The 20,210-nt window shown below is 34.5% G+C and overlaps 1 protein-coding gene across 2 annotated transcripts in view; it reads left to right on the top strand.

Annotated features, from left to right (window-relative positions):
* Window positions 1-20,210, top strand: part of PLXDC2 (plexin domain containing 2) — a 397,075-nt gene that overhangs the window by 324,956 nt on the left and 51,909 nt on the right. For both annotated transcript variants that reach the window (XM_054695116.1, XM_054695115.1), the window contains 2 exons: window positions 11,209-11,269; window positions 18,804-18,957. In XM_054695116.1, the coding sequence (XP_054551091.1) occupies window positions 11,209-11,269; window positions 18,804-18,957 (215 nt within the window). The remainder of the gene's footprint in view (window positions 1-11,208; window positions 11,270-18,803; window positions 18,958-20,210) is intronic.

Genomic DNA, 20,210 nt, shown 5'->3' on the forward strand with positions numbered 1-20,210 from the left:
CAGATGTTGTGTACTTATACATCATGTGCTGAAAGAGTGTGTCATTGTTGTTGTCTCACTCATTTTACAGTCTCCATTTTACAGTCTCCATTTTACAGAACTGAATCTCCAATAATAACTCACTATAGATCACACAATCAATGGCAGAGTCAAGACATGAATCCAATTTCAGATATGCAATTCTAAAGCTCATGCTTGCTCTTCTAAATAACATGGCCTTAAGTTTTTACTAAGTCAAATGGGAATAATAATGGGGAACATTGCCAGGTGAGGTAAGAGTTATGTAACAGGCAGTTATTGAACACATGTCAGCCACTGCATGCTCAGTGTCAGTGGTCTCTACTTTAACTCTTTTTCCATTTTATCCATATTAAATGAGAATGTGCTTTTTTCTGGCAGGGCCCCAGCAGCACGTTGAAAATCATTAATCAAGATATTGATTGTGAACTCAAGGCTAGAGCTTCTATTGCTCTTAGTGCCTGAATTCAGAAGGGGAGTCATATGGCAAGGTGGATTTTTGTTTTTTTAATGTGATGCAATATGCTATGCTCAGGATGTGGTAGTAAGCTGCCCAGAAACAGAATTCTAAAATTGCACATTTAATTAGGTAAAAAAGAGAGCATATTTGGAGGGAATACTCACTTTGTAAGCACATATTCTAATGCTACAAAACTGATTAATTTTACTCTTTGAAATAATTCCAAATAATATCTTCCTTTTCTAAAAATAAAAATATGTAACATTATTTATTAATAGTACAATATAAATTTTGGGAGTGCAGTTTCACACATTGATAAATGATTTGCCTTACCTACCCACCACCAGATTTCTAGGTGTTATTCCCCTTATCAGATTTACTCTATCTACCTTTTCCTCCATCCCCATTCCCTCCCCCCTCTGGTAACCACCATATTTTTCTCAGAATCTATGAATTATTTTTGTTGTGATTTGTTAGTGTATTGGCTTTGGTTATTTATATCCCACATATGAGATAAACCATCCAGTTATTGTCTTTCACTTTCTGACTTACTTCACTCAGCACAATCACATCAGGTTATATCCATGTTGCCCCCAAAAGCATTGCTTCATCTTTTAAATATTTGAGTAGCATTCAATTGAGTATTTAACACAACTTCTTTATCCAGTCATCCATTGATAAGCATTTAGGTTGTTTCCATGTCTTAGCTACTGTAAATAATGCTACTATGAACATTGGGGTGCATCTATCTTTTCAAATTAGTATTTTCACATTCTTAAGATAAATACCTAGGAATGGTATTGTTAGTTTATATGGTTTTTCCCTTCTTAGTTTTTTAGGGACTCGCTATATAATTTTCTATAAATCCAGCAAAAAAAGTAAAATTATTCATTTTTTTTCACACCCTTACCAAAACCTGTTAGTTCCCTTCTTTTTTTTTTTAATATAAGTGCACACATTGTACAGATACGCAAGATCCTATCTCTACAAATATATGCCGTCACTCTGTGCTCAACACTGCAGCACCAATAATCCTCCACCACGTTCATGAGCCTCCTCCCCCCTTAGGTTCTTCCTTCCTTTTTGTTAGTCACAGTTTGTAGTCTGATATTAAAAGTTTGTTTTGGTTTGTTATCTGTTCCTTTACTTTGCTTTGAATTTTTAAACATATCAGTGAAATCATCCAGTATTTATCTTTCTCCATTTGATATATTTTGCTCAGCATAATCCTCTCCCGTTTTCATACTTGTAGCAAATGTCAGATCTAGACTATTCTCACAGGTGTGAGGTGATATTTCATTGTGTTTTTGATTTACGTTTCCATAATAAGAGGTGAATTTAATAATTTTTTTCATGTGCCTTTTGGCCATCTGTATGTCTTCTGTGTGTATTCTGATCCTCTGCTCATATTTTGATTGAGTTGTTTATTTTGCTCTTGGTGAGTTGTGTGAATTCTTTATATATATTGGATATTAACTTTTCCTTAGATGTGTGTGATGTGCAAATATTTTCTCCCAGCCAGTAGGTTGATTTCTCTCTTTCTCTCTTTTTTTTTTTTTTGGTGTGTGGTGGTTTCTCTCAATATAAGCATTTATTTTAAAAACATTAATAGTTAAAAATTAAATCCAATAGAGTTAAAATAATGAAAACATGATCAAATACTCAATGTATACCATGAATATAAACATGTTTCATTTAAAGAATTCTATTAATCTAATTAATAGCACTGGTTTGGAAGATCATTTATTTAATCATTGCGATAGAAACATATATAAAAAATCTAACATATTTTTCTTATTAAAAATGTTAACGGATAGGGCTGGAAGGATATGTAGTAATATGATAATAAGTATGAATATAAGGAAGAAAGCAATGATGTGATCATTATTATGTAATAAAATTCTATCATTCTGGTTAATGCACAAAGAAAAGCAACTGAAAGTCATGACTATTGGAAGGAAAACAAGGTACCTGCACCTACAGACACAAATTAGAAAATACACAAAAATCAATAGCTTTCCATGTCAGAAATTATTTAGGAAATTCAGTAATTAAAGCTCTTTAACAAGAGAGAAATTAAAAAATTACTAACAGACTTGGTATAGTATAGATCCTACGTAAGGAAAACAATGAAAGTTTGATGAGATACTTTTTAGAACCAAAATACACAATTTAGTAGATGAAAATCTGAAATGTCAATTATTTTCCACATTGATCCTATCAAATTCACAATAAGATTTTTATGCAGAACATCAGGATGATATTACACAAATTACAGGGAGAATGGATGAGTGAGAAAACTTTAGAAATAAGATCAGTGATGGAAGACAAGATATGTATTAAGTCATAGTGAAATCATTACAGGCATGGCCTAAGAAGGAAAAAAGCAATCAGTGGAAGAGTATACATATGGTAAAAAAAATAACTTCATATTTAGAAATGAATGGCTAATTAAAAACAGTGGATATATATATAAATATATTTGACAGATTTTAGCATGTATTTATTGCTCTTAGTTCATAGAATTTTGTTTTCAAAAAATGATAGCCAATCAAATAAAAAAGAAAATAAATGAGTATATGATTCAAAAATATGGAAATAGAATTACCAAGTAATATGTTTTAATTTTTTTTAATTTTTTTAAAGATTTATTTATTTATGCATACAAGAGCTGGGGTACAGGCCAGAGATGCGGGGGGTGAGAGAATTCACCAGAGACAGAGTGGGGAACAGAACAGCCAGATCTACTGAAATGCACTGCTGAGGGGAGCAGCGATCAAGTCAAGAGAGGTCTGCTGTGCCATGTGGGATAATCCCTGGCCAGCCGGAGATCAAACTCATGCTGCAAGGCTGTGGATTGCTTCATAGTGCGGTGCTTAGCCCCTTGCTCCACCAGGGAGCCCCCATGTTTTAAAATTTTAACCCCATGTTTAATAGAAGAAATACTAATCAAAACATGAGATATTGTTATTTTAAATCCATCAAATTACAAATAAATAGGATGATGGTGGTATATTTGTAAGGCTTAAAATCAAATATATATGTTTATACGTAGATTGAATAAATTTTTATAAGCGATACAGTGGAATATATGCTATCATTAAAAATTAACTCTCAGGAATATTTACAGAAATTAAAAATTTTCTATACAATGATATTAACACCACAAAATCAAGTTATCAGCTATGATTTCAATTTGATTAACATATAGGTACAAGTAAATATGCATTAAATAAAGACTAACTAGGAAATTAAACTAACAATATCTTAACATTAGAATAACACCTACATTAATTCTGTTGTATATTTTTCTTTAATTGTCTAGTAAAATGATTATCTTTAAAACCAATCCATGCTATTCAAAGTATAAATATGATTAAAATTTAAAACTGCTTATTGGGATAGTATTATTCAAACTGAGGGCTACAATTCAGATGGATCATGCTGTCAATTACCCAGTGAGTTGCAACAAGCATTTATTTAAATGAAATAGAATGGAATACAAAATATCTCCATGGTTCTTTCAAAAACAATGGAAAATTATAAGCATCACAGCGATTATTTAGCTTCAGTACACAACTACACACAGTATACTCACATCTGAATACTTGATGTTAACTAGATTTTTCACTATGATTTATTTCAAAAAGTTTGCAAGACATATTGGAGTAATCTCTCTTTTTATCGAATTGAAGAGTTCTGAAATTGCATGCTTTACATTTCAAATGTGTCCACATCCACTTGAGACAGGTAAAATAGCACAAAACTGGATGTGTTTGAGAATCACGTTTAACTACTTCAGTGGCTATTGGTTTAAAAAAAAAATCATATATATAAAATATCCAAGCAAAGGGCTTAAACTTGTGAAAAAAATAGAATATGTGTTGCTATTTAATTATTATTTGTCAAAATACAGCCAAACTAGCTGTATATTGTTTTAAATTTCTTCAGCCAGCATGTTTCAATATGCACTCGCAGTACTTGAGTTGGGTAGGGAACAAAGGTAAAAATTGAATTTTACTGTGAGATTAATATTGCAAGCAGTCAATTCAAGCCTTTTGTAGCAAATAACTTTTAACTATTTCCACATAGGTGAATATTCCATTTCTTGCCCTTTCTAAGTAGTATTTTTAAGATTTTTTTTTTATGTAGGTAAAATTACTAGTGAAGTATCTAATCATCTGTGTAAAGGTGGCACCACCCTAATTAAAAAATGTTGAGAGTTCACAGCTCTAGTCTGTTACTAATGCTTTGCCCTAATCAGGATTAATGGATTGTCCATTGTATAACTGATTTATTTTTACGTAACTTTATCAAGATTTAAAGGTTTGTTTTTTTTTTTTTTTCAGAACTTCAATGCATTTGTCTATGTTTACATGTATCTCATTCCCTTAAATCACTGAGCGTACACAAATGCTAATGATATTTTAACATCAGCAGTGGCTTTTAATCAGAATGATTTATGAAAGGAGTAACTTATTTCCAGATAATTCTCAATGTTGAGGTTTCACATACTCTAAGTATCAATGCTTTCCCACCCTATACAATCCAAAAATGCAAGCAAACAAGACTTCAGATGGTTACACTCAAAGGAAGAAAGAATCCCAATATGAAAAACCAATTACAAAAGTCACTTTCCATGTTGAAAATATTTTTCAGTGAAAAGTAAAAGGACTAAAAACAAAAATAACAGAAATATCCTTTTTTACAATAATCAGGCAAGGGGGGGAAAGATGTGAATTTTTTCAATAAGAAAATAGAAATTGGAAGGATTGAAGTCCTTGATATTGTTAATCTTTAAAATATATGCTAGGGCTATTGTAGATTTTAGAAATCTAGAAGGATTAAGCTTTTATCTAAAACCTGCAACTCTGGAAGATGCCATATGTATAAATGACAAGTTTCTGGATATAAGATAGCTGATTTGGCTGCTGTTTATATCTGTAATTCATTCCTAAAGCAAAGTTCCTGCATTCTGCAGATAACTATCCCCATTACTGTTGGATTATGATTCTGAGCTCTAACAAAAGTCAAAAGATTTTGTTAAAAGAAAACACATTCCATATTGTTGCATATTAGAATGATGTGAAATTTCATAATTTACCTGATAATATTGTCTCTGCAATAAGTTACTGTGTACTTAGAAATATCTGTCATTCCCAGAGTTTGATGTGATGAGTGGTGCAGGTATGAAAATTCTGAAAAGAATTTAAGTCAAGTTTCTTTGTTTTTTAGGAGAAATGTTTTTAGAAGTGAAATCATCCATCTCATTCCTGAGGCCAATTAGAAACAAGTGTGCCCTTTACTAGAAATGAGATATGAGTTTTGACTAATTTTTATTGAGAATAATGGTGATTATAATCAACATTTTAAATTTTTAAACCTACCTTTCCAATTAATTTGTTTAATATTTCAAAACAAAATGATGCTCCCATATCTTATAGCTGCATACTACCTATCACCTATTTCACAAAATATTAGTTATAATCATGACTTTATCATTATGGTTGTTTCTCATCTAAAATACTTTTGCTTCTTTTTAAGCATCTTTCCATTTTTTAAATACTGCATGACCATATTTCATACTTTTGCATATTGAGTCAAGAAAATTTACTAAATGTACAATTGGTTTTCCGTTAAGATAGCATACTCGGGCCTCCCCAGGGGCGCAGCGGTTGAGCACTGGGCTGCGAAGCTGCCCACAGCCTCTGCAGTGCCGGTTTGATCCCCAGCTGCTCCCCGGCCACCGGAGGAGGGTCCCACATGGCGCGCAGACCTCTCCTGCAGACCTCTCCTGCCGCCCGCTGCTCCCCTCAGCAGTGTACTTCGGTCCTTCTGCCTGCTCTGCTCCCTGCTCTGGCTCTGGTGAATTCTCTCACCCTCCCGCGCTTCTGACTGTACCCAGTGCATGTATAAATAAATAAATAAATCTTAAAAAAAAAAAAAGATAGCATACTCATAAATACACCTAAGGCTGAAAGGATCATTTGCATCATCACAAACCTTGATGAAGTATTTGTTCTAAATTTTTCAGAATTTCAATGACCTTTATTTTACAACATAATCTAAAACACTGGTCAGCAAACTGTAGCAAATGGGCAAAATGTGACCCATATCCTGTTGTATAAATAAAATTTTATTGAAACACAGGCACACCCTTTTTTTTAATTCATTTGTCTGTGGCTGCTTTTGAGCTACAAAGCCAGAAGTGAGTAGGTATGGCAGAAATTATATCATGTAAAAAGTCTAAAATATTTACTATCTACTCTTTACTCCTGATCTAGGAAATATATCCTTACTCCTGATCTAGACATTAATTCCCAATTGGATCTCAACGTTCTGTGATTTTTTTAAGTCAGTTCTCATTTTGAGATGTTTCATCTCACTGCTAAAATGACATATAGAATTGTGCAGTAAGAAATGCACTTCATTTTTAATCTTTATGTATTGCTTTATGTATTGTTTATTTTAACATGCACTCTTTCCTTTACCTGAGTATATATTCTTGCAAAATAAGTTCTGAAACTGAGATAAGTTAGAGATGTAATGAGATTTACATTCTAATCTCTTGAATGAATACATGATGCAAGCTAGAAGAATATTGTTTATTTTCTAGGCTGCCCTGCTGAATAAATTCATTTAATATGATTCTAAGAGGCTTTGAAATCAACATCTCTTTGAAATTTAGTGGAGAATAGTACAATTAATTTGAAGCATAGCTCTATCAGTTTGTTTGGAATTAGGTAAGAGTGAAAAGAAGAAAATAACTTAAAAATAAAAGCATTGGAAACCTATTGTAGTTAGAAACCTCAACTTTGTGGAAATCAATTTTTCAGAAATATTTATAAAGCCACATAATCTTTGAGTACTGAATAAAGACTTGGTCCATGTTTGACAGCAACTTAGATTTTCTCTCAAAGAATCTATAATACTAAGTCTCAAATATGATGAGAAATTACCTATAAAACCCTGGTCACATTAACATAGTACACAGAATTAATTCCTATACTCTTTCTAAATTCTGTCTATAAAGTGAGATATCTCACTCATATTCAACGATTGTCTACTGTGTTAAATGGATACTACAAAGACTTTAATTGCTAAAAATGGGTACTGAATGTTAACCATGTGCCAAACACTACTTTTAACACTTATATAGCCACCTTTACCCACTTAACCAATGAGGGAGTAAGCATAGATAGGAAAAATAACTAAGACCATGCACCAATCTTAGGGGAAGGGAAAATTCTAACTCAAGCATCTTGCTCCAGATGCCCCTTTATACCATGTTCTCCCCAAAGTCTGTGACTAAGATAAACTGGGAAGCAACCAATTGTAGTGCAGTAACAGATGCTTGTACTAGGTTCTGGGTAGCACTGCAAAGTTGCTGATTCTTCTGGATGAGAGGAGGAGATGCTTCTTGGATGAGATAAAACTTGTGTTGTGTTCCCATTTCTCCACATCCTCATCCACATTTGTTGTTGCTAGTTTTTTTTTTTTTTAATATGTGCCATTCTCATTGGTGTAAGATGGTATCTCATTGTGGTTTTGATTTGCATTCCCTTGATTACAGTGATGTTGAACATTTTTTTTTTTTCATATGCCTGTTGGCCATTTGCATTTCCTCTTTGGAGAAGTTTCTTTTTAGTTCTTCTGCCCATTTTTTGACTGGGTTATTTACTTTGCTTTTGTTGAGTCTCCTCAGCTCTTTGTAGATTTTTGTGATCAGTACCCTTGTCATTTTTATTGTGTGTGAAAATTTTCTCCCAATCAGCGGGGTGTCTCTTTGTTTTGGTTAATGTCTCTTTCTCTTTCGCTGTGCAGAAGCTCTTTAACAAGGGACCATGGTGATAGATCACAGGTGAATGTGTAGTGGGAATTTCACAGGGACTATAAACAAGGTGAAAATGCATAGATTGTACAAAAATGAAAAATGATGTAAAAAATACATAAAATAATAATAAAAAAAAAGCTTGTGTTGAATTGGGTTTGCTCATAAAGCACGTTTAGAGACAGCACTTGTAAGGAAGAGGAAGGAGGAAAATGAGAACGTGTTTTAGATGATAAGTGGACCAGAGGTGTGAATAAGGGACCTCCCATAGTGATATATCATACAAGAAGTCAGTGGTTTTCAAATTGTATTTTAGTAAGAATCACCATAGTGCTTGATTACAATGAAAATTACCCCAATTGCTAGGGAATCTTGGACCTAAGAAACTTGAATGATAGCATGAATGCTAGGTGATTCCAATATAGGAGAACCTTTTTGCCAACACTGTTAAAAAATATAAGGAAATCATTATGCTTAAGCAATGGCATGGCTAATGCCTTTGTGTTTTAGGAAGAAATAAACCAGAGGGGGTCAACAAAGCACGGAAAGTGTTCTCAAAAGTGTTTTTTGGTTAGAATTCTGAAATAATGGAAAGATAGTCTTGCAGTGATTTCTATAACACAGGAATACATCACATGTTTGTTTGTAATTGCCTTTTTATACTATTTGGATTATGAGATTATAAAAAACACTGAAAAGACAGGATCTAGTGTGTTAATTTTTAAGAAATATAAATTATTAAAATATGGGCTTTTCAAATCAAATCTTACCTTTTCAAACCTTCCTACTCGAGCAGTTAGTTAACTGCAGATCAGCTATTAGGGAACCAATTATAAATAAATAAATAAATTACTAAATTTGAATCATATTTTCAGTAAAACCTAAATTCATACAATATTACTGAGAGATTTTTTAATAAATGAAGCAAGTTAGAGGTTTTTTGCTACTTGTTTGTTTCATGGATCGATTTAACAAATTGAAAGACTTAACTACTCTTAATTACTTAATATTTCTTGATCCATAAATGTAAAATATTATATTGCTTTCTTATAAGGTGAAAGTTATATATCACATTGCCTTTGAATACCTCTGGAATGAAATAAGACAATCTGCATTTCAAAAATTATCCATTCCATTAATTAATGTAGCCAGGTGGGTTCCAAAACAATCTTTATTCAGAAAAGTGCTTTATCCCCAATTTGCAAAAATGAATGTCAGCATCTTTTCAATACCGAACCAACTTGAAAGCAGCATGAAGGGAACAACCATCCAGCTCATCTGCAATTAAATAAACTCCAAACATCAGAATCTCTTTGGGTAAACAGAGATGCCCTTGACCAACTGGGGATTCTCAGACTTAGGATGCCAGTTCACACACTGCTGTTTATGCCACACTTAAGCTCGTTCAACACAGATGGTAGGCATAAAATATCTAAGCTCTAATGGATCATGTCTGGGAAGAATGATAGATACGATCTTTTTCGTTGACAAAAGAGTTGTTTTCACATTCCAGTTGAATTAAATTATGTTCATTCATGCCGCGAGACATAATCTCTGGCAAGAATTCTTAGAAAAAGTTCTCATATAAACTCATTGCAAAACAAATGAAAAAGAAGTTGCTAAATGTCACTATTAGAAAATATGGGGAAAAGTTAAATTTACATTAAGCAAGGTAGGATCATGACAGTTATGAAACTATCAGTGTGGACTCCAGGTACTAATTTCTGGGTTTTGAAAAATGAGTGCACTGTAGCTGAATAGATAGAGAGGCTGGAATATATATTCTGGTCAAGGAAGAGAGGAGGAGTGAACCAAAGTCTTAGCCTAGTGTTTGCTGAATTGGGCTTTTAAATATGACCTAATCATAGTGTTAGGGATCCTCACAAACACACACCAGTTTGGTGACTCCCAAAGACACACAGAATTCAGAAAAGCTGTTATACTCAAGATCATTACTTATTACAAGAAAAAGATACAGATTAAAATCCTCAGAGATCAAAGGCATGTAGGGCAGATCCAAGAGCAACCAGGCACAAGCTTCCAGCTGTCCACTCCCAATCACGTGTCCCCCACAGCAGTTTGTGAAAACATACACCAAGTGTTGCCATCCATGAAGGCTTAACCCACACCTTAGGGTCCAGGGTTTTGATTGAGGGTCAGTCATGGAGGTATGGAATTCTCCATGACCGACCTTATCTGTAGTCTCCAGCCCCTCTGAAAGGTCAAACTGATACACATGGTCCAGGTTTTCAGGCGAATAAAAGCAGACATTCACGATAAATCATATTGTTAGTATAAACTATCTCACACAGCCCAAGACCCAAGATATACAAAGACACTCTTATCAGGCAGGATATTCCAAGGGCTTAGAGGTTATCTCTCAGGAGCCAGACAAGGGCCAGACTTTCTTTGGAATGTGAGGGTTTGAATACTCTGTACTTGCCAAGTTCACCCTCTACTGCAGAATAGCTTGTGTGATAATGGGTCTTAATTTTTAAAAATGAAAAAAAACAAGAGGTGTGAATTCCTAAAAAAAAATGCTTACCTGTATGAAATTTGTCTATATACATTTGTTTGATGATGAGGGAAAAATAAAAGAGGAAAAAGAGAAGTAGCTTCACCAAATAGTAATTGGTCTTCTGCCATAAGGATTCAGGTGGGTCTCTGTGGAGAAATGTGTTACCACGTGTTCCTAATAGTGATGATCTAAGGATTAAGTCACCATTCAGAAAAGTGTAAATGATTCACTGCTGCTCCAGTTAATTGTACTATAGCAGAACATTTGTGTTGCACTGACCTAAAAATTGGAGAATTAACTACTCACCACATTTTTCTTTAAATTTCTGCTCCCTCTCTGCACCCTTATTTTCTTTTCTGAAACGCAATGTCTTCTCTGAAGATGTTCCAGTGGATTTGATCGCCATCGGCAGGACTGGGTGGACAGTGGATGCCCTGAAGAGGTACATGTGTGCTTTATTATGACAAAATTCCTGGGAACAAGCTGTCCTGTAGAGTTGCTACAACTTCATGAAATGGTATCTAATTTAACAGAAGTATCCACTAGTTAATGAGCTTCTAATGTATGTATGTGCCAAGCCCTGGGTTAACTTCGCGTGTATTTTTCAGTGTGTCCTCATATCCATGAGCTCATATGACCAAGAGAAGAGGAAGTCATGGAATGAGGGTATCTAGGGTTAGATATGTGATGAGAGAAGAGTAGAACCAGGATTTGAATCTCTAGAAGCAAAGAGTATTTCTCTTTAACACTTAATGCTTTTCTAAGACCTAGACAGTCATTGCTTATCTTTTTTTTGCTCAAATAACAAAACCAGTGGTTTGAAGAAAAGATTGATTGCAGCAAATCAGTTTGATATAAGAAGTTGGAAAAGGTATAATAATTAAACAGTAACTCTCAGGCAAACATAGAAACAATACAATGAAGGTATTAAAGTAAGTGTGTACAATTGCAGAAGCAATTTAAACTTGTTTAAAAGTTTTCTAGTGAATTGTATTTACACTGTGATTTCCAGGTCACATAATGGTGTCCTATGCATTCCACAAAGAAAAGTATTTGTTTCTTCTCTCTTTGTTAAATCTTAGTGTATGAATTTTGAATAAAATCCTTTAACAATTATGCAAGTTTTCTAATTCAGTAAAGCAAATCATGTCAAAATACAACAATTATTTTAATACCTATAAGGTAATCTGTGGTTAAAAGAGACTTTTTAAAATATAGGTTCTTATTTATGATGTTTCATATAGATTTGAGAAATGCATCTTGATGAATATTTTTGAACTTTGTGTTATTGCAGTTAATGTAGCTTTAGTCTACTTTTTGACATTCATTTGGGAGATGATAGTGATATATACTAATCCACCTATTTCACAACAATTAACAGCAAAGTTCAGAAAGAAAATACATCAATGGAGTCATGGTTGTGTTTTCAGGTTGATATGTTTTCAGGTTGATACGTCACAGTTACTTCAATTAAAAATGCTGAAATTGAGGGCTTCCCCTGGTGGCGCAGCGGGTTGAGAGCCTCGCTGTGAAGCTGTCTGTGGCCTCTGCAATGCAGGTTTGATCCCGGCCTGCCAGCTGGCCGGCTAGGGTCCCACATGGCACAGCAGACCTCTCCTGTCGTGCTGGCTGCTCCCCTCAGCAGTGTATTTCTGTTGTCTGCCTGTTCTGTTCCCCGCTGTGTCTCTGGTGAATCCTCTCACCCTCCCGTGCCTCTGGCCTATACCCCAGTTCTTGTATAAAAATAAATAAATCTTAAAAAAAAAAACTTCAATATATATATTTTTTTAAAAAAGGCTGAAATTGAATATTTAAAGAGACCGAGAGTACAGTTCAGGCATCTTAGTGTTCTTTTTTTTTTTTTTTAATCGAGATAACATTGGTTTACAACATTGTATGTGATTTAAAGATACAGGATCACACCCTTCTATGTTATTACCACAATATTCTTGCTTTGCTGTGTACTCACTGTGGCAAGTAAAGAAGAATCTATCACAATTTAAGACCCTCTATATTCTTTTTTTTTAAGATTTATTTATTTATTTATACAAGCATTGGGTATGGTCAGAAGTACGGGAGGATGAGAGAATTCACCAGAACCAAAGCGGGGAACAGAACAGGCAGACTGAGGAAATACACTGCTGAGGGGAGCCGCGGGCGCGGCAGGAGAGGTCTACGAGTCATGTGGTACCCTCGCCGTTGGCCAGGCATCGAACTGACACTGCAGAGGCTGCGGGCAGCTTCACAGCCCAGCGCTCAACCACTGTGCCACCAGGAGAGGCCCCCTCTATATTCTTTTTGTGGTGAATTTGCTATGTTCTGTTACTCAGCACTAAAATACAAAGATTAAAAAAAGAAAGGAGGGCCTCCCTGGTGGCACAAGGGGTTAAGCACAGCACTATGAAGCAATTTGAAGCCTCTGCAGCACAAGTTCCATCCCTGGTCGGCCAGGGAGCTACCCACATGGCACAGCAGATCTCTCCTATCTCTCCCGCTGCTCGTGTCAGCAGTGTACTTTGGTCTGTCTGCCTGTTCTGTTCCCCGCTCTGTCTCTGGTGAATCCTCTCAACCCCCGCATCTCTGGCCTGTACCCCAGCTCTTGTATGCATAAATAAATAAATCCTTTAAAAAAAAGAAAGGGAGGGAGCGAGGGAGGGAAAGGAATTACCACACCTATCCCCCAGCTGTCAAGATCAGAATCCAGTACATTCTGTAATATTCAGTATTTTCATTTTATACTTTAAATTATCAACATTACTGGCATTATGGACAGCAATTTTATCCTGCATCTATATGTAAGTGCCCAGAGTCACCGACTTCATTTCTGTTCCAAAAAGTAAGGCTAGATTTTCTTTAATGAATTAATGAAACTGGACATATTTTTATGGTTTTTTTTTTTTTTATTTCTGTGTTTCTTCTCCCTTTCTTCTACATTGAGATGATTGTTCATTCCTTTCTCTCATTTTTTACTGTGAAGTCATCTTTTTATTTTTACTTTGAGGAGTAAATCTTCATGGTTTATATCTGACAGACTAGAATTTATATTAAAAAGCCATACAAAATTATCTTACTATTTAAAACATTTATCTGAAGATACATTATGCTTCTCCACTTGGACAGCAATATCACTTATAAATAACGAGAGTTGTGTTTGCTTCTTACTTTGTATTTCTTACTCCTTTTTATTTATTTTTTTGTTGCATTATTGCTCTGAATATCTCCAGTTGTTATATGCGTTCTCCCAGATTTTCATTTTCTCTGTGATTTTTATTTAGCTAACATCCATTCTCAATTTAATGTTTCAAATGAATTAATCTTTGATGTATGGTTCATTTCATGTGTTTGTGGATCTTGATTAAAATGACTCCTTGCAAATTTCAAAAGGTGATTCTCATGTATTTTGTCTTTCATATTAAAATCTTCATTCCATTTGAAACTGGTTTCTATGTAAAAAATAGAAAGTCATTTTTATGGCAGCTTTTCCCTTTCTGGATCATTCCAAGCACCATTTATTGACTAATCTTTCCTTTCGGTAATTTCTTGCAAAGCCCACCTCTTTCTTACATGATTTTCATTTATCACAGAGTTGGTTTCCGTGATCACCTCTTCTAATGCTCAACTTGTCAATACTCTGACCAGTGTTACATGGCCTTAATTACTATAGATTTGTAAGAAATCCTGCAATCTATAGGACACATTTCCTTACTGTTTCTTCTTAGCAAGTATTTTGACTGTCTTAAGAGCTTTGTTTATATGTAAATTTTGACTCAATTTTTCCACATCTGTATTCAGTATTATTTTTAATTGGGATTGTACTGAATTGTGGATTACTTTGCATTTTCAAATTATAGACCTTTAAAAAAAATTGTCTTTACATTGGCTTGTAATTGATTGTCAGAGAGATGGTTCTTGAAAATTGGTTGGAACTTTTCAATGAAACAGTCTATGGGTAATTTCTATAATGAACTGTATGTGCTCAGGAAGAATGTGGGTCTTCTGATCAATTGGTGTCAAGTTTGATAAAGTCAATCAAACTTGCTCTATTCTGTTTCTTTTCACCTTCTGAGTTCTTTAGAAACAGGCTTGACCTATTCATCCTCTCCCTGGTATCCGTTAGCCTCTCTTATGTTATCTGTTTTCTTATTTATCTATGCTGCATCCCGGGAATTTCTTCAGCACTATTTGCCCATTTATTAATTCTCCCTTCATCTTATTTAATCTGCTATTTAACCTATTCAGTGAAGATGTAATTTCAAAAAATACACTTTTTTATTTCTCACATTTAAATTTGATACTTTATTAAAACTGCCTGATCATTTTAGTCAATTTCATTAGTTCATTTTAAGATATACGTTCATGTCTTTAAATATTTCATGTAAATTTTTAAATATTCCATGTTGTATGATCCCAATATCTTTTTTTTTGTAGTCTAAATATGTTGTTCATTGTTTTTGCTGATTTTAAGTCCTCTTGTGTATGTATGTGTGTTCTTTAGTAGAAAATGCATATTTGTTTGATCTCATTCCATTGGAATCACTAGGTCCTAAACAGGTGGTGCTGTCCACCAAAGAAGGTTTGATAATGGGAATTTAGGGCTTAGGGGATACTATTTGTCCCTGTCTTTATATGAGGAGAAGAAGAGTAGACTTATCTCCTCCATCTGCTATTAGCACAAGGCTTGATCTTCATAGAGCAATATTGATTTTAAACAACCCCCCGCAGAGCAAACTCTGCTATTTTTACTTTGTTTAATGTATACTGTTCCCACTCTCTTTATTGCTTTTGCTTTGTTTTGTGGGGAAACAATTGAACGGTATCCTTGGAGATATTCTTTACTCCCTACAAATCCTAGTAATGCTTTAAAAATTCATGTTTTATCCAGAATCTACTTGTTTTCTAACAGAAGGACTATATAGTCTTTAGTCTGCTTTTATTGTCGTAAGCTAAATAAGCCCAGGTATTACCTTAAATATTAGGTTCTCTGATAATACTATTCTTTGAGGATAGAAACTAAGGAAGAGAATAATATATGGCAATTTCCATTTTAGACTTATGAGTTTGAGGTGTCTGTTGTATCCAATGCATATGTTAATTCAAACATGTGAATATTTGACCTAAACTCCAAGAGAGAAATATGGACTAGAGATATTTATGAATAATCAACAAAAAGATGGTAATTGAAAGCATGCATTTGGAGCAGGTTGCTGGTGAGAATACATATATTAAAAAGATGAGTCCAGAAGGATATACAAAAACCACCATCACTTAAGGGCTAGGCAGAAATAAAAGAATGTAGAGGAATATTTTTTGGATTGGTAGCAGAAAATTGATGAAAGTGTGTGTCACTCAACACAAGATTAGAAAGTGGATAGCTGTACCAAGTGTTGATGAGCTATCAGGAGTATACCATGAAAGATTTGGTTATTAAGGAGGTGTTTAGAATTATTAGTATGAGAAATTTCAGTTAAATCAGACCAGGTAAAATCAAGATTGTCACTAACTGGGTGAAATGGAAGTTTGAGAAAATTATGCCAGATCTATCTCTTTGAAAGTAAGACTGGATAGAAGAAAGAATAAGGTAGTCAGTGTGCATTGCAGAGAAGAGGGAGGACTGGATTTTCAAAATAACTTCGGGCTTGCTTGAGTATGTTTAAGGGCTGATGGTAATAAAGTAGCATAAAAATAGTTAGAAAACATTGAAGAGAAAGGACAGGATCAAATGAGAAAGTCCACTATACTGCGAAGAGGGCTCAATTGGGCCAGTAGAGATTGAGAGAATAGCTATAAGTAATTAACCCTATCCATTACAGAAGGGAAAAAAAAGCTACATCAGTGCAGATCCAATAAGAATGCAGATTTACAAACAATAAAGAACTTGGGCTGATGCCTCTTTCTATAAGGAGTTGTTCTGGGCTTATCTTTTTGAGTGGAGTGGAGACAGTTTGGAATTGATACTGAGGAAAACAAAAGAGGAGATTAGCAAGAAAGGACAGCATTGTCAAACAGCATGGAATTGCTCCCTGAGGATGCAGGAGCTAAATAGGCAGAGCTCCCACTTGGAGACTATATGATTATTTTCTCAATGTGTCTGGCTTTGTTGCAGGCAGGAGACAAGAAGATATTTTACTAAGGTCAGCATTGGGCATTTTCTGCAAAGCTGGGTAAAAATTAAAAAAAAAAAAACACAGATAAGAGGTTTGAAGGTATTAAGAGATTGAAGCCATGAAAAAAGGAAGAAAATCAGTGTGCTTGTGATTTTTACATAGAGTAAGAAATATTTGAGTGAACAGGTACATGGAGAGACTGAAAATAGCATCACTGAATTTATAATTTTAGAAGTAAAGCATTTTCAATTGCAGGAAATGTTTTGGCTGTGGTGACAAGTAAAGTGGAGTCAAGATCACAAAATAGCTGGGGATGAGAGGATGAGGAATTGAAATTTGGAGAATTGAATGGACTACTAGGATGTTGGGACCTGAGTGGGGAATAATCCTGTATCATATTCAAATAGTGAAAAAGAAGCTGTCTCAGGGACTTCCTGAGTCCGTGTTAAAATATATTGTACTTCAGTAATGACAAGAGAAGTGTAAGAAATATGTGTGTGTAATAATAGTTTTCCAATGTAGGGGGAGTAGTGACCATGGTTATCAGCTACTCAGCATCTATCATGGGGATGGAGCCCTTTAAAACACGAAGTGGGGGGCCTCCCTGGTGGCACAGCGGTTGAGCGCTGGGCTGCAAAGCTGCCCGCAGCTCTGCAGTGCCGGTTCAATACCCAGCCGCCTGCAAGGGTCCCAAATAGCACACAGACCTCTCCTGCTACACCTGCTACTCCCCTCAGCAGTGTACTTCATCATTCTGCCTTTTCTGTTCCCTGCTCTGTCTCTGGTGAATCCTCTCACCCTCCCGTGCTTCTGACTGTACCCAGTGCTTGTATAAATAAATAAATAAGTCTTAAAAAAATAAAATAAAACACGAAGTGAGGAGAAATACCAACTTCTAAACTATAAAAGATTGAATGTTGGAAGTTGTGAAGACCATAGAATTTATTTTTGTGGTCTATCAGTTTTTTTAAATGCAATATGTATTTTTTCCTGTTTTCCTTACCTAGCTCTGCTAAGGTCAAGACAAGCTAAGCGATTACATAAGTACTGTTTACTATTGGATGGTTTTGATTATTTCATAAAAGAAAATAAAATTTTAAATGTCCATTCAACCTATGGTGGATTATTTCGAAACATATAAACATACAAAGTATTATGGAGTAGTTACCAAATGTTTAGAAGTTAGCATTATCAGTTCTATATGAAAGGAATATGTGTTTTCCTCACAGACCTAGGACTGTTTTATATCTTACCATCATACACATTTTTCTTCTTGTGTAAACTTTTTCCTTTCACATCATGTCTTTGATAAATGTATTGATATAAAATTGTTTAAAGATTTATTTATTTATGCGTACAAGAGCTAGGGTACAGGCCAGAGTTGTGGGGGTGAGACGATTCACCAGAGACAGAACAGGGAACAGAACAGGCAGACTGACTGAAACACACTGCTGAGGAGAGCAGTGGGCAAGACAGGAGAGGTCTGCTGTGCCATGTTGGTTGCTCCCTGGCCAACCGGGGATCGAACTCATGCTGCAAAGGCAGCAGATAGCTTCATAGGTTGCGTCTTAACCCTGTCACCACCAGGGAGGCCCATGATATAAAATTTAGCAAGATAAACGTAATACAAAGATTAACAGCAGAAGATGATGTAATACAAATATAAACTTTATTAAATCCATTTTTTCTCTTGTCCATTTTATATACCTTGAAAAGTAGTAAAATCCATAAATATAGTCATGTACAAAGTAATTAATTCCTCACCTTGATTTGAGAAAACTTTGTGCTTTACAGTCCCATTCTTTGCTGTAATTTTTCTAACAATAGATGTGATTACTCTAAAACTGTTCTCCTTTTTGTTTCTCTTATTAGTCAAAAGAGAAGATGTGTGAGAATACAGAGCCAGTGGAAAGTTCTTCTCAAACCACCACTACCACCATACAAGCAACAACCACACAATTCAGGGTCTTAACCACCACCAGAAGAGCAACCACATCCCAGCTGCCCACCAGCCTGCCCACAGAAGGTGCCCTGCGATGAGTTTGCTTTTTTTCCTGACAGAAAGAAAAGTCACTAATTTTGACATGTACTGGAGTAGTTCTCTAGAGAGAAAGTCATTCCTCTACAATCTATATTTCTAAATAGGAAAAGATAAAATGATTATGAAAAAATGCACTGGGATTCTTTTAATGTACTGTGCCTTTTAATAGGACTTAGATTTTAATAGTTGTTCTGGCTATTTGTCCTCCATAGAACTCCCTAGAAAAGATGTAGAGATTTCATTTCATTTAACTTTGTAGTAATTAAATTAAATATTTCACTCATAGAATGGAGAGGCCAAATACATATAGAAAGTCTATTGATTTTTGGATTCTGAATAATAAATTCTACTTGGATGCAATTCTTATATTTGTCTAAATACAGTCAGTAAGAACTGTTGGTCCATAGCTTATAGAGAGGCATTGAGTATGTAATAGAAATTGTCCTTAAAAAACATTTCTTCTGCCAGGGAAGAGAGAAATACTAGAGAAGGTTAATGCATGAGCACAGCTCATTGTGAAAAAAGACATATTAACCAAAAATTGTTAGCCTTATATCCTGAATGTTGCCACTAGGGAAAAATGTGAGGCTAGTTAGCTAAGAACAAGCTTTGAGGGGTAAAATGCTCTTATATATTGTCAGAGATGTTGCTTTTATTTGACTAAAAAATTAAATTAAGTTCTAAACTTTTGTTTTCAATTGAAATTTAATTGAATTTGAAAGTTAACAGGAATAAAGAGATAAAGAGAGGTAGAAGACAGCTGCTAAATTCATTTCATTGCCTTTAAAGCCAATATATTTTAACCCCTATTATTTTAGATTGGTGTATCAGTAGAAGTATATATCTGTAATTCAAGCCTTACCAGACTGAAGTACAACCACAGAAATAAAAAGTCCTTAATTTTGTTCATTAAGTATAGGCCTTTCATATGCAATTTTGGACCTATTTGTTATCAATGAATAAGCATTTAACTCTTGAAATTAAATTAGTAAATACTGATATATCTTTACTATTCCAAATAATTTAGAATTCTTTTAATCTTGATTTTTTAAATAAATAAAGACTACAACTATGGTCAGTTACAATAAATGATTTCAGTAAATTAAAGATAGGTATAGCTTAAGTTAAAATTAAAACTATTGTCCTCACAGATCTTAGCAATTTTACTTTATTAATATTTTGATCTTAATCTCAAAAAGAATTGTTAGTACCACATCAGATGCCCTACATAAGGTTGG

The sequence above is a fragment of the Talpa occidentalis genome, unplaced genomic scaffold (assembly GCF_014898055.3).
Source record: "Talpa occidentalis isolate TD23 unplaced genomic scaffold, MPIMG_talOcc4v2.1 talOcc4.14, whole genome shotgun sequence".
In the NCBI taxonomy this organism is placed as follows: Eukaryota; Metazoa; Chordata; class Mammalia; order Eulipotyphla; family Talpidae; genus Talpa; species Talpa occidentalis.